This window comes from Brachyistius frenatus, unplaced genomic scaffold, assembly GCF_029030835.1.
Source record: "Brachyistius frenatus isolate BFR_SWC_R1_liver_20210118 unplaced genomic scaffold, ASM2903083v1 Contig_22, whole genome shotgun sequence".
Classification (NCBI taxonomy): Eukaryota; Metazoa; Chordata; class Actinopteri; family Embiotocidae; genus Brachyistius; species Brachyistius frenatus.
Window position 1 is genome coordinate 4905133 of NW_027210621.1, and position 15764 is coordinate 4920896.

At 41.7% G+C, this 15764-nt stretch overlaps 1 protein-coding gene across 1 annotated transcript; it reads right to left on the reverse strand.

The window, feature by feature from the left end:
- Window positions 1-1060: 1060 nt before the first annotated feature.
- kctd16a (potassium channel tetramerization domain containing 16a) lies at window positions 1061-12881 on the reverse strand. Its single transcript, XM_069697045.1, has 2 exons — window positions 11239-12881; window positions 1061-2311 (listed from the first exon to the last, which is right to left on the reverse strand). Exons 1-2 carry the CDS (start codon window positions 12059-12061, stop codon window positions 1860-1862), a joined length of 1275 nt encoding a protein of 424 aa, XP_069553146.1. The 5' UTR covers window positions 12062-12881; the 3' UTR covers window positions 1061-1859.
- Between the last annotated feature and the right edge of the window lie 2883 nt (window positions 12882-15764).

Sequence of the window (15764 nt, forward strand, 5' to 3'; positions counted from 1 at the left end):
TTGATGATCTATTTATTAGACCAAGACATAAAGAGATGGTGTTGGTCTGGTAATGTAGTGTACAGCTAGTTGTTTTTGTGTTATAAGAAAAATGAAAATATCAAATTTTAACAACCCTGTTTTGGATGTTCATACTTGTATTAACTGGGCAGAGGTTAGATTTATTTTTTGTTTATATTTTGAAACAAGTTTACAGATAAGAATTACTGCCTCACAGTTGTAATCCTCTGATAATCAGTCAAGTTGCAGTTTACATCAATGTCTGTCCAGACTCATATGACTTTGAAGAAATTTTGTCCAATAAATGCTGATTCTGATAGAAGAGAAAGTTTTAGCCATGACAGTAGATGACACTTTAAATATAGAGGTTGCTCCAAAGAAGCTAAAAATTCTAAAACGTGGACGCTTCACACTCATTTTCAACCCAACAGTAGAAGATCTAAACAATCACAACAGTTTTAACATGGACATCCAAGATTAGTGTCACCAATTCAGTATCCAACCAAATGTGAAATATAGCATCTTCTGTTCCTGACTTATGGCCTTGAATAATCGACAGAAAACTGTTTTTGCAAGTCTGATGTCGCAGGGAGATTGACCTTCGACATTTTGAGTATGAAATGCCTGCACTTTATTATGTTATCCTATTAGAGATTTGTTAGAAGTTTTGTCATAATTAGAGGATACATTTTCAATTGCGTGATATTGAACTTAACCTTTGACCTCCGACCACCAAATTCAAATCAGTTTTTCTTTGGGATCAAGTGAAAGTTTTTACCAAATTTGAAGAAATTCCCTAAAGGTGCTCCTGAGATATCGAGCTGTGGTGCCACATGAGGTCATAGTATACATCAAAGATGTGAAAAGCTGCTTTCACGATGCAGCCAGTTGTCTTCAGAAACTCGTGTTTAAAAAGAAAGTATATCTACGGCCTACAGCTATGTCACTTATAGTTATGGCTACCAAACTATGAATGGATAATCGCTGTTTGTGGGCGGGGTTTAACAAAGGTCGAAAAAGATACATTTTGAAGGTCAAAAGAAAGTCCACTATGATTAAATACAATTCTAACGCATTTATTTACTTTTTTTTGCACATTTACAATCAAGAATTAGATCGATATCCATTGGCATTATATACTCTACCTACACGACATCATCTATCCAACACGTAATGACAACATTGGACAAAAAGTTATACAATGGTAAACAGATCTAGGCAGTGCTTTCCTCATTTAAGTTTCAGCCATGACAGAATTTTTACCCATCACACAAAACAGTGAATTGAAACTTCTGTTTGATATTGCATAATTATGCTAAGGGTGAAATGACATGCAGTGCTGTTATCGAAGCGTAATATAAGTATATGTGTTATCCGTGACGTATAGTGATATTCCATTGCTAACTCACAGCACCATCTGGGTACATCCATTTTAAAAAAAACAGCAATTGTGGGCGATTGCACATACAGTATGTGACAGGTTGATGAACTGAGATGATGTTGCCCCTGAGGTTGCTTTGTTGTTAGTGATATCATAGCCTTTAGGACACCTGGGTCTCAGCTCTCTGAGAACAGCGTGTGTGATGTCAGCCCCAACAGGAGTAACCTGATTAACACATGTGCATGTCATACACAACACTGTGCATACTTCACAAATCAATGACTCACATTGCTTTAACTGTGTGTGCTTCTCTAGTCATCCTGGCAGGTAAGTGGCCTTAGTTTTTCTTCTAGTACAGTATGTGTCTTAGAGGGTGCAGTGTACTGCCTATGCAGTTTAATACTCTTCATCGATGGTGACGTGATACTACAGTACCATCTCTCTTTCTTCTGTTTCTCCTCTTCACACTCGTTCCTATTTAGAGAGGGTACTTTCTCAGGAGCTCTGATTGCCACATGTACTTCCTCTCCGGAAAGCGATCAGGAATCCTAATGCGCCGGAAGTCCTGGATGCATTTCTCCAGCTCCTGCTCTGGAGTCATCTTCTCCTTGTTTGCTTTCCTCTTTGCAGCCTCTCGCTCCCTGACCCCAAAGGTTCTCACGCGGAGCATTTCCGTCTTGCGGCGCATCTCTGCGTGCTGCATCATGTGAATCGCTCCTTTGGGCATGGGGCGGTCTAGCGTCTGGATGTTTGACTGCCGGCTCACGGGGGCACGGACCACAGTTCCTTGAGGGGAACTCGCCTCCGACTGGGTCTCAGAGCAGGAAGTGGAGAGGTCGTTGAAGGAAGTGCCACTCTCTCCTTCACGCTCGCTCTTGTGGCTCTTGCAGCAGCAATCACAGTGAGAGGACGACCACCGAGAGGGGCCACCTGAAGAAAAACACACAAAAATATATTTGTCAGTTCTTGGGACCACATGCAGCAACATCCACCTTCATGCAGAAAACCACTGTTGCCATTTATAGTGAAAGATTCCAGCAATAATCAAAAGAAACAGTTGTAGTGATCAAGAAAATGCCAACACAGCAGTTTCAATGTTATACAAATATCTTTAAGCGAATATCAGATGAGTGTGTGGGGATATTTAGGGGGGTACAGCTGTAAGAACATGTGAGTTATTGGCTTTGACATTTAATTGCTGAATCTCAAAGAGCTGGTGGGCTGTGCATATTGCTTCCTCTGATAAGAAGAACCCCAGAGCTCAGCGAAGCTCAGTACAGCTCCCTAAAAGACCTTTCCCATTTCCCAAGGCAAAGCTTGTCTCGGAGCCAAAGCAATCTGCTTTGCCGTTGCAGTTTCTTAGTAGAACGGTAACCTGGCCACCAAGAAGGTAGTGTATTATTTTTGTGTTTTCAGATCACTCAGTCAAATAAGTCAGGGAGTATGCTTTATACCATTGGGGAGGCAACAAAGGTATAAAATACAGGTGAACACAAAGTATAATCTATCTTGGCTGGTCAGACAGTCAGGTCAGTGGCAATGCAGTGAACTGACGCATCTGCCGACCTTGCAGGTGTCCTGATCTCCTGTCATGCAGTCTGGATGAGCAGGAGCAGGTATACTAGTGAGAGATTTTCGTAGTCTTTATCGCTCTTCCTGTACCTTATTCTTGTCTCATTTCACATCCTCCTACTGTACACAGTGCTGCCCGCTGGCTTGTGAAGTGTTCGAGTAAAGACAGTAAACACTGGAGCTGGCTTTCATTTCCAAAAATAACTGTGAACTATGGTTTCACTTAGATCTACAAACGGAGGCAGAAACGTACAATGCTGAAAACTGCTGTGCTCTCTGTATGTAAACAGCAGTATATGGAGAATAAACTCATAGAAGCAGACTCCAGAAACCTCCTAATGGCTTTTTCCAGTGTGATGATACAGACTCAATAGCAATGATATCTCAGAGGAAGCCATAATTTGTCCATTATCTCCTTTCAATACATGCACCAATTTAAACGGAACAGAGTTCAAGGGGGATTTTAACCTCTCTGCGCAGACTGTAATAATGACCTTATCTCTGGTGCGATGATTGCATTGAGCTGATAGTGAGAGAGTCGCTAACAGCTTTTTAATGGCTAATCCATGAGTAAAGAGGCCAATCAGCACACCAATTTCCCCCCACAGAAAATGAATGTCGCTGAATCCAGCAGATGAGCAGCACCAGGCAAATGGATGCAGGCACTTTAAACGAGGAGGATCCAGAGGAGGAGGCTGAGCATTGTTTCGAAATGGATGGATGCTGTAGTCCAGAGGGGCAACCGGTTTAGGAAACAAGCCAACACCCAATAATAGCAACATAAAATTTTCAGGCCATGCAGGAGAATGAATTGTACTAAGGCCGAGAAGCCCCTGGGATTTTATTTTGTTTTCTGAAACAATTTATTGTAATGGAAGTGCGGACAAGGAAGTAACTGACGCCACGTAACCTCAAATGCAAAAACAAATCTATGGTAAAGTGGCAAACTTTGATGTCCTCTTCAGAGCTGACAGGAAATGACTAAAGGCCTTGTCAGGACACAGTCATTCTCGGGTACATTTAAACAAGTGGGTGGGGATGATACACTGGTATCTTTTCAGGGAAGCCATTGATTGTAATGTGCTTTTCTCAGATCCATACAGCCTGTCTAAGAGATCATATTCCGACCACATTAAAAGACTGGGGCTGGTCCTCAGAGCAGACTCGGCCTGTGTGTGCACTTCTCATAAATAACACAGAGAGAGGGAGTCGAGTTCTGCACAGAGCGCGGAGGCATGCAGGCGTCACACGGGGTATCCTCAAACTGCTCTCCACGTCTAATGAAAGCTGGGATGTTTGTCCTCATGCCGCAGAGAAGTCAGTTCATGAGGAGTCAACTGCCTGTATATTAGATTAAAACAGCAAGGTTTTAAATGGCAGAAAAGTAGGACATGATGGGGACTGAAGGCAGAGTTCTCTGACAAACCCAAATGCAAAATGTCAGTGGGTTTCCTGCCAGACATTAGTGGGTGTGTTTTCATCCCTGCTCCAAAACTGACTCATCAAGGGTCTCTGATGATGAAAGCTTTAATGGCAGAGCAGCACCGTGCTTCTGTCATGTCATCTGAAAGAGGCACAATCATGTGCTCAAAGTTGCAAGGCAAAAAAAATGCATAAATAGGAAGAAGACAGACGCATAAGCACATAACCAGGAGGCCATAACACAATTTATTTCATAGTCAGACTTGACTGACCAAAAGCTGTCTACTTCTGAAATTTGAATCTCAGCGGTGATGTGAACTGTGCCCTCAATATAAATGGGAGAAAATATGTTTTGAACACAAAACTGCATTTGACATCCAGGCTGTCATACTTGAAAAAAAAGAAAAAGAAACCACTTAAAGACTGAATTTCTGCAGTAAACATGTCAGCTTTATTCACTTTCATTACTGTCTGTTATTTCAAACAGTGCACAACCCTGTGAAACTGATCTGTGTGATTTACAGTTGGATGTTGAAGTGCTTTAGTTGCTGCATAGCTCTTGTACAATACAATTTTCTGGCCAAGGCTTTGGTTGTGAAATGAATAAAATACAGAGAATTAGCTGTAATGAGTTTGGAGAAAAAAAGCCATTGAGTATAATGTGCGCTTGCAGGTTAAATATACATATTCATGCTGCCAGTCCGGGAGTAAAGCTCATTTAGGTGGAGACGTTCTGATCTAAGACACACTCTTATATTCGTCAGCGCCCATATCCAGTTGCATAAATATTTTTTACTCTTCCACTGCCTCAGGAAGAGTGTAGTTTACATGCTTGTTAGCTCACAAATTAGGCCAGCGTGTCCTTGCAGCAGAAAAAAGGCTTGTCTTGCAAAGGCAGTGACCGTCCTTTACAGGGAGTGGGAAATCCATTCCACCAAGATAGTCTTATTTGCTGCAAAACTATCACTTCAGCAGTTTGTGTCCAGGCCAACTTAAGGATACAGCCATCTTCTTGCCAGGTATAATAATGGCTTTAATATCCGCATACATTTGAATTTGTCAATAATAATTACCTCCACCCAGCCAGCCTTCACTCCTGAAGCAACTCTCATCAAGAGCAGTGATTAGAGAGAGCTGGTGACAAATAAGTCACGGCAACCCGTGGAGTCCCAAACAGCATTACACGACCTAATTCAAGGGCACTGAGCATGTCTTATAGTTTCTCATAGACTGCCTTGACCCGCATTATCTGCTTTCCATGAGGCGAGTGACAGCTTCACTGGCTGATTGTTAATGACAAGCGGGTGCTGTCCCCTCCCGAGTCAGAGGGTGGCTGTCCGCTGAGTGTCTCCCTGACAGAGAGATGAACAAGCAACACAGGCAGATTGAAATGTCTATATCAGCTGCTCCCTGCAGGCTTGTCCCTTGACCCAGAGCCGCATCCTGTGCTCTGCACAGGCACCGATAAAGCAAGATGAGGCTGTGAGAAAGCGAGAAGGTATTTGCAGAGCTCTTGTCATTGCCCAAACAACGCCTCAAGAGAACGGAGGAAAAAAGACTGCAGCTCTGGTCCCTCTTCCTATCAAGCTGGTTTCAGTCAAAGAGTGACATCTAAAAAAGTGCATGTAACATTGACTTCAAGCATCACATCCTCCTTTAGTTCTTTGAGAAAAAGTTCATCAACTCAATCATATATAGAGAGAAACTGCTGCCATGCACCCTAAAAAACAAACAAAGCAGCCACTAATTCACAAAGGTCTCTTCCTGCATGCCAGCACAGGGGATCCCCCTGTCATCAGGAAACATTCAGTCCTGCCTATAATGTGAAGAGTTTCACATCCAAGTGGCCATTAAGTGTCTCTGGAGGGATCATTAAGGTTGTTAGATGTCAGACAGAAAGAGCTGTGCAGAAATAGCAGAACCAGGGACAAAAATAACAACTCCATTAACGCGGATCCAAATTTATCTCTTCTTTTAAAGGGACATGTGAAGGTTTGGGTTGTTTTATGTTTGGATCCATGTGTTACCTTCAGTTTCCATTCTCTTGCTTTTTTACTCACAGACAAGGAAGTTAGTTCATCAGTAAATAACTTAATTAGCTGCAAATATGGCTCATTCCTTTTCAGAGGGAGGAGTTGGGCCATATGGCCAATTAAAAAGCACAGTTTTCATTATTCTGAATGGCTCCCTTTAGAGAGCTGAAGAAAACCCAGTTGGTGGGACAAGGTTGGAGGTGCTTATTTGTCAAAACTGCATCATCATTTGTGAGTCAGCAGGAATCCAGTATACTGTCAGGAAACACATAAGACAATCAATGAACAAGTTCAGACAGTGAGAGACATTTGTTGTGAATTAGTTTATTTCTAAAATAATGTTTTTTTTTAATCATCATTCATTATAACAGGTCTCTTTCAATTTTGTTCTAACTCTCTGTAAGTTGAACGTTCTATAATGAAATTAAGTGAAACCAACAGCTGCCTAGAAATCATTACAAAAGCTTGTAGTAAGATTTAGAGAACACGCAACAATGATCCAAAACAAGTTGCGTCAAAGAATGATTGATTTCAAAAACTAGATTTTCCTTTTGAATCTGCAGCTTCTCAATAAACCCATATTTACTTCAGAGGTGGACTAGATTGTCTTCTTGAACTAATGAGGAGCGCGAGGTTATGCAAGAAAAGAAAATAGCACAAGCACATACACCTTGCCTTACTTCTTACCATTTTTCTGCCAAGGTGCTCTTTTGGACATATAAGAGTTATTCATGGGACCACCATCCATCTCTTGGAGGCATTGCCAATCCATCCAGGCTCCAACCAAGCTCTGTGGGAGCTCAGGGATGGCCAATCTATGCCTCCATTACACCCAAGCAATTGATTACTTTCCCTGTCTCTCCCTGCTGCTTTGTGGTCATTGTTCAGGAGTCATTATGGCCACACATCATCTCTTTCAATAGCCCAAATGAAGACTGCACAGTTATATTAACAGAGTTCACCTGGCAAGTATAATCATTCTCCATCTTCACTGTGCATGTCTCCGAGGCACTAGGTCTTTCAGAGGGAGGAAGATGAAACTGTCTCTGATGTTACCAGTGCCACTGTTCAATGATGATTTGCTCTGCTACCGTGATGTGGAGGCAGAAAAGTCAAAGCAGGTTATGAAGCTATTATGTCCAATATGACGGCGGGTTTTCATCAATGATTTGACTGAAAGTTCTTCTCTTGTAAAATAGGCTTCAAATTATCTTTAAAATAGGCTGCAATTCATCTCTCGGTGGATGGCTGGAGACGAGGAAATATTTTGGGATCACAGATTGCTTTTTAATTATCCAACACGCTCCTCTTTCCCCAGAGATAATTAGCAATAAGGAGACCGGCCCCAAACGACAGCTGAGAGGTGAGAGTTGTACATCACTACAGCAATAATGTTGTAACTGCCAATCCAGAAGTTAAACATCCCTATCATGCTAACCAACCTACATTTCTGCTTCACAAATAACCTGACAGGATCACTTCAACAAGGCCACTTCTGACAGTTAAGGTCCAAGTTAAAATTATCCATCCACAAAGCAGGCAACTGCAAATTTTGACTCACTATTTCATCTTTTATATTCTTTTCCTAAACATTTTACCAACTAATCTCATAAGTTTGACTTTTTAAGCGTCTGACAATTGAACCGTTTTTCCCAGGTTTGGGAACATAATATCTCAAGAACACTGTAAGGTAATTTCTTCACGTGCAGTACACAAGGATGAACTGAAAAGATTGTGATGGTCAAAGGTCAAAGGTCAGGCTCACTGTGACCTGAGATCAGTCCCATGCTCGTCAACTTAATATTTCAGGAACGCCTGAAGGGATTTGGTTCACTTGGACTCAACGATGAACTGATTAGATTTTTCATGGTCAAAGGTCACTGTGACCTCAATAACACAGTTGTGGCTATAATTCAAAAATGTATAAATTCATTATGACAAACTTTCACACAAATGTCTAATAAGATCAAATGATTTAGTGGTGAGGTCAAAGGTCAGCTTCACTGTCATCTTAATGTTCTTCAAAAACCCTTTTCTAGCCACTATTCAACACCATTACTCAGGAACAGAAGCGGCGATTGTGACCATATTTCACATTTGGTCTGATAGTGAAGTAGTGAAACTGATCACCTTTAAATTGTGGCGACTGATTAGATTTTAATGTGCTGTCAGATTGAAGATGTGGTTGATGCACCATGTTTTAGAATTTGTAACTTCTTTACAACAACATACATTTTTGCGTCTTTGTCTACTGTCATGGCAACAACTTGGTTTTCTACCAGATTCAGCTTTATTGGCCGAATTCCTTCAAAGTTTGCACTACATGTTATATGGACAGTGTGGACAGACATGGACGTGAACTGCAAGTTACTTGTTGGCGAAGACATAACAACTGCGAGGCAGCAATTCATGTTTTTCATAATTTTGACTTTTGAATCTCATAGCTTTGTCTTAAATTTACTATTTCATTTTTCATAATTCTGACTTCTATTAACTCTTGTCTTATCATGACTATCATGCAATGCAAGTTGGTAGCTGCTGAACTGATACTCTGGATCTTCTGACCAAATCAACTACTGATCTCAGTCATGTTCTCTCTGAAATGTGCTTCTCATGAGTACAGTTGTTTATTCAAAAGATGAACAAATCATAGGCTACCTGATGAAATGTGAATTCATCATAGCCATCAGGTTTTAAAAGCTGTTGTTCATGATGAATGCTCCGACACTGTGGCCTCCTGAGGCTTCCCTTTGGCTGAAGTATCATATGTTTTAGTCTGCAGAGAAAACAGCAGCGTATATTCTCCAGAGCAGGAGAGGGTGACAATAATTGAGAGTAGAGAAGGTCTCAGTGACAAGGGAATGAGTCCTATGAGAGTTGGTCCACATCAGGAAAAATTTGAAATATCTACTGTGGAGATTTCAGAAACTGTAGTCCACACTGGTGACAGTCAGTGGAGCTTTAGAAAACAACTGATGCCTTTAAAGAAAAGAGCATCATTGATGACGCTGAGGAACTGACAGGCTGGATGAAAGTCTCTCAGTTTTTTTTACTGCGCTGGATTGCTCTTTTCACACACCCAACAAAACCCAGCCTCCCTCTTTGCGTTTTCACTCCATATGAGCCTTTCTAATGGGGAGGGGGCTGAAAAGAGAGCAATGAAATTTTCTGCTGAAAACGACAAACAACAATAAAGCACATCTGTTTCATGCACCCCTAAGGTGCACTTGTCTACATGCATTCTTAGTTTAGGACTACCTGCCTTAGGCCAGCCACTGTCCCACATTCAGAATCAGGTTACAGTATTAGTTTTGAAAGTGGATGTGGGCTGCTGTGCTCCTGTGAAGCAAGGGCTCTCACGCCTGTCTGCCTTTGATGCGTCGATCCATCATCCTGACTTTATGCCTCTGTCTCCTCATGCTTGCAATATATGTGTTTCCTTCCACCCTCACCTTGTCTGCTCTGTTTTAATGGAAACCCACTCTCTCCCTCTGCTTCCGTGTCTCACCACCGAAAAAAAAAAATTCCTCTCCACACCCTCGTACTCGATGAACTTTCCTGTCTGATCCTTACTTTAATCTATTTTTGCTCCCGCTCCCTCTCACTTCTTTCTGCCTCAGTTCTTTCTCCCCATGGCCAGGTCTCATGCAACTTTTACTCTCTCATCCCTCCTGCTCAGATGCTCTATGCTCCATCTGCTTGCCTTCTTTACTTCCTTTTAGCTTTCCTCCCTCTTTTCCTTTCCTCTCTGTGCTATTCCTACTCTGCAGCTTCTTTCCTCTCGTGCTGTACTTCCTGCAGTTTCTCTCCACAGTCTCTTCCCTCCATCTCATCCTCCTCCTCCTCCTCCTCCTGTCCCATGACTTTGTCCTCGGGCGGTGTCTGTTAATGGGGAAGGGAGTGAACACCTGCACCACATGCTGTACTCCAGAACGTTGAATGACTCTGGAAAATCCTGTCTGGCTGGATGTTTTTCAGGTCAAGGAATACCCGTCTCTAATAATTACCCCCATATTAACAACAGGTAAATCATTAGCAAACCATATGTCATGTCTTCCTACAATCCACCCTCTTGCACCTCCAACCTTGACCCACCAACTGGGTTTTCTTCAGCTCTCCTAAAGGGAGCCATTCAGAATAATGAACACTTGCTTTTTAATTGGCCATATGGCCCAATTCCTACCTCTGAAAAGGAATGAGACATATTTGCAGCTAATTAAGTTATTTGCTGATGAACTAATTTTGTCTCTGAGTAAAAAACAAGAGAATGGAGCAGCATTCATGTGATTTTCTTAGTTGCCCACTGGTGCTATATTATTCATAACCTGGCAGAATGTGAGCAGCCGTGTTTACGCATGATGCATGTGTACTTGAAGTGCAGCTGCATTGTGACTCAACTCTCCTGGGGCCCGTGGGCAAGTTTGCCTCTTATCTCAGACCCAAAACACAAGTTTGAAGTCAGTCCCCTTCAAGGGATGCAAAGATTTTGGAAGGATAGTGCTGCAACCAGACCATGCCTCCTGGTGGTGTGGGCAAACATCCATCACTTCCTACAAGTCACCTGGAAATTAAGAGTTTTTGAATGGGAAATAAACTTTTAACATTTAATGAAAAAAAACCAGCCTTTCTAATGGACACTAATGGGTATATTACCATGTATGGGGTAGGGAGGGGCACTTGCTCCTTTTCTTCTTTTCTTTAGTTTATTGTGGTTATTTGTTTGTGCATTTGGCTGTTGTTTGTATTAGGGGTACTTCTAAAAGACAGAAAGCCCCCTGTTTAACTCACATCACTTCTAAGAGTACAGAGAGGGAATAAATCTTCACTCACGGTAGAAGATGTACTGTGCGTAATTGGACCAGACCCTGTCATCCGCATAATGGCCGATGGGGGAAGCAGCCAGGGACGAGTTGCAGGCCACAATGTGAAAACCGCACTCTGACAGCATGTCAAAAGCTCTCTCCAGGTGCTTGAACTTGAGATAAAACCTGCAGGAGTACCGGTCCGGTGGTCTGTCCAAGTCCCTGTTCTCGTTCAGGGCGTCTCCAAATACCTCTTTCGCTAAGCCGATTCTGCTGCTGATGAAGATTCTCGGTAACTTTTTGGCTTTGACATCAGTTTGACTTTCACTACCTCCCGCGGCGCAAACTCCTTTGAAAGCGACCGTTATATAGCCATACCTCCTGTCCAAAGAGTAAGGGGGGTAAAACCTATTGTCGCTGCCTTGTGACGCATCGTCGAAATCACTGTAGTATAATTCATCTGAAAAGAGTTTTGACTCCTCGGATGACAAAAGTTTTGCCAAATCTGGTAGCTGGAAGTATTCCGCTTCTCTTTTCAACCTTCCTCTTTCAGGAAAGTGGTCAGGGAGGACAACTTGCTTGTCTCTAAGGTAATCCAATACATACCGGAACAGAAAGCCATCTCTGTCAATAAAATAGCGTCCTCTAAAGTCCCGGGACAAGTCATTTGAAGACCCCTTCTTGTTAGAGAACAGCTTCCCAAGTAAGGAATTTGGGAAGCTTGTTAACGTGCCATGACGAGTGTAATACACCTGCCCACCCACGTTTAGCTCAATAACATCCGATGGAGGGTTTTGCACTAAGCTTTGCTCTTTTGCAGGTTGCGTTTTGCAGTTTTCGCTCAATGCCATTTTTTCCGATCTTGCACGAAATCCGAGTCTCGATCACGGAGCGCAAACGTCCCAGAAGTTCAGGGTGTGGGGTGTAGCTCCATGGTGCTGATGCACTTAGACCCAAAGCATAGTCTTGATTCCAGCTGCAGTCCTCGCATCCAGTGTCTCATGACAAAACAATCCCAAGGTGTGTCTATAGTATATCCTTTAACCCCATGCGTAAATGTGCCTGCCCACAATGCATCCTTTTTCAACAGAATCGATTATCATAACCAGCATCATGTTACACACATCCACTGCGATGGGTCATCAGTGTGACTGAAATTGAATCCTCACTTCACTCTGAAATTTCCCACAATTAAAAAAGTATAAAAGCATTTGTGCTCAAGTTTTCTGTGGAAAGATTCTCCCTTTTGCGCCTGGCTCCTAGTTCAACTATATAAATCCAAGATAAACAAAAAAAAAATTGCCATCAGCATCTGATTATTCTCCTGCTCAGCGTCGCTCCTGACTACTGGGAGACTGAAACACGCTCCAAGGTCTGGCTCACAGAGAGGAGGATGGAAGCGGGACTCCTGTGCGTACCCATCTCTCCAAACTGCTGAGTGCGGAAACGGTTGGACCGGCAGTAGGTTTAAGATAATGTTGGTCGAAGCTGTGCAAGAGAGAGGGGGGAAAAAAAATCGTCCCGCGAAGTAATGTCTTACATCATCTTAAAGGAAAATGACATTTTCAGTCGATCGACATAAAACGGGCTGATGGGGGTGCATGTGTGCAGTTTTTCGCGAAATTCTGATCTGGCCACGGGCGATGTGCAGCTGGCGGTGGGGATTCAGGTCTAATGCAGTTTTAACATCCCAGCGTTGCGGATTTTAATCCCTTCTTCTGAGTCTTCAGAGGGGCTTTCGCATTTACATTTAACGCTTTTAGCTGACGCGCTTATCCCGAGAGACGGGTGAGGGGTTGTAGGTGCCAGCGTCTTGCTCAAAAACTCATCGGCTGTGACAACTACACGTGAACAGAGCTGGTGATCTAAACACGTTACTGCTCTTAACTGCCTTTCGGTCCAGCATCATACTTAAAAATCAAAAAAGTAAAGAAACATAAAGATGTCAGTTGCACTCTTCTGCATCTCATTGAACCTTTGGGTACCCAGTGTCACTTCTGCATCCAGAACACAATGATTTGATATGAAAATTGATCTGTTCATCATCGATTTGACCAAGTGGATTCTTATTTCAGCACCACGGACAGATCTCAGCCAACTCCAAAATCACTGCTGCTTAATGCAGCATGCGCTCTCATATAAACTGATATTAAAACATAAATAATGCATTGATTAATAACATGTTTTTCAGTGAGCTAATTGAACAAGATACAGCAATATGAGGTCCATTTGGTTAATACATTTTCCATTAAGTGTATGTTCCTTTGCAGTTTCCCCAGCAGTTTCATTGGGGGGGAAACTCAGTAGGACAAACCCTTATTACTGAGTCATTTCATTCTGCATTAGAAAAGCAGGGGGGAAAGGGTCTGGGACTTGTATATTATTGCTCAAGGCCTGCTCAGTGAATTTGTCATAGAGTCAGTGAAGCCAAATAGTGTGCAACCAAAAATCCAGTTTGGATGAAATGAGATGCAGGGCTGGAGTCAAGTTTTGACAGTACATGTCATCATCTATGTGCAGTTTTATGTGGGTCACAAGTGTTGTATATAAAGTGTATGACACAAGATACACAGTACGTGGGAGCAACATAGAAATATGCATTCCTGTGTTCAAGATCACCTGAATCTGGGCAACTACTTTTATACTTATGGACCTGTTTATTTTCCATATGAAGTATCAGATTCCTTAAGTCTACTGCTAACATCACCTGAAACCACTGGCACTAACACCTGTTTACGTTCCACACTGATTTGTACCTCTTGTTTGCTTATCAACCTGTTTCAGTTTTTTGTGTCTGTGTGTCTTTTGAAGCCATGTTGTAATAAATCGGAGGCTTTTACCGCTGCGGTGCAGAGAGAAGGCGTTGATGATAGGAAAGCACCCTTGACTTGTGGTTTTGAAGAGGCAGCGGTCACGCTTTACCCTGTTAATTCAGAGTATATTGTGCTGGAGAGGGGTTGCTAAGCAGCCACGGGGGGCTGAGTGGGATTCAAACAGTGGGGATTTAGAGCTACAGTGAGAATACTGATCTCTTTTTTCTCTGATGTGAGGTTTTGCTGCTTACATTATAAATTATATTGTAATGTTTTCTGGGATCATGTGACCTTAATTTTGAAGTAAACACCACTGATAAAGAATAGCATTATTAGTTGTGTTTTATTCTCGTTTGTTTCTAAATTCCCATATACAAACGAATATCTGGGGTTATAAGCTTGTGTAAAGGTGTGACTTTAAGTTGATTCTCCAAAATTTGCTTGGGGATGATTCTCTCGCCACATGTGCCATAAAACCTGTTCTTATTCATCTCATTCATCCTCCCATTAGAGCCACTTTCCCTGCCTCCTGTCTTCACTTTATTTCCCATTCATGCATAACTCCCAGGTTAGATTCTATCTTTTGGAAGGGGTTAAATTTCATGCAACTTCAGCATGAATAATGTAAGACAATATGGCTCCCAGCTGGGCATGAAGTAAAAAAATCTGTATGTGCTGTAACATTAAATTGTGGGTTTTGCAAGTGCTTGCTTCACAATCTGTGGAGTGTCTTGAAGACATTTTGATGCAGGTCGACTCATTGCATAAACAAAATAACTCTTTTAAATGAGAAATGGTTTAAAATCAATTCCTAAACTTCAACAAACATGTACAGTGTATTCTGATGAATATTCAATGATGACTTTACACGTCTGTCATCAGTGAATGTCTGTCTTGTGGGTAATTGTTTTAAAGCCTAGAAAGTAACAAAGAATCCAGATCCAAATCTCTCTGCGGAGTTATTATCCCCATGCACATATTGTCTGCTTTGCCCTATATTTCCTCCTCTCTCACTAACTTTTCATTCACTCATATTTGCAGATAAAAGAGGCAGAAGTGTGAAGTGGCATGTTTTGGGAAAAGAAATGCATTTTGAGTTTTATTTATTTTTTGATAAAACTAAAATTGCTTTCACATATTTTCTCCATGAATAAAGCCATGTTTTCCTTTCTATTGAAAATTAGCTTTTGAGTTATAATCTTTCCTAATATTATAAGGTAAGAAGTCACCAATTGATTACAGCCTATAGTAAATAATTATATATGATGCAGCTCTTCATTGACATTGACTGTCCTCTTGAGCCCCTAGAGGGCAGTACACTAAGTAAATGAACAAGGAATCTGTATCAAAAATATTTGTTATTCACTTCAAATTCATCTAATAAGCATTTATTCTTTAGACTAACATTTAATGTAAACTTACATTGCAGTGATGTCTAAATTGCAGTGCAAGCTATTGTATGCATTGCATTTACACCAAGACGCCAGTCAACACTGTTGCATCATGCCTGTGTGTGCATACAAATAAGCACTAGAATATAACATAAATAGTTATTGTGTTCACATTTACATCCAGATGAAACAACTCTGTCGGCTATAACAGCCCTTTAACCCCTATATTATAAACTGTCTTTCTTTACTGGGACATCACATGATACAGAATATAAGATATATAGAGCACTTTCTCTAAAAGGTTCCTCCAGCTCCGCTGTCACAAGGACAGATACAGGAGATCATTCCTG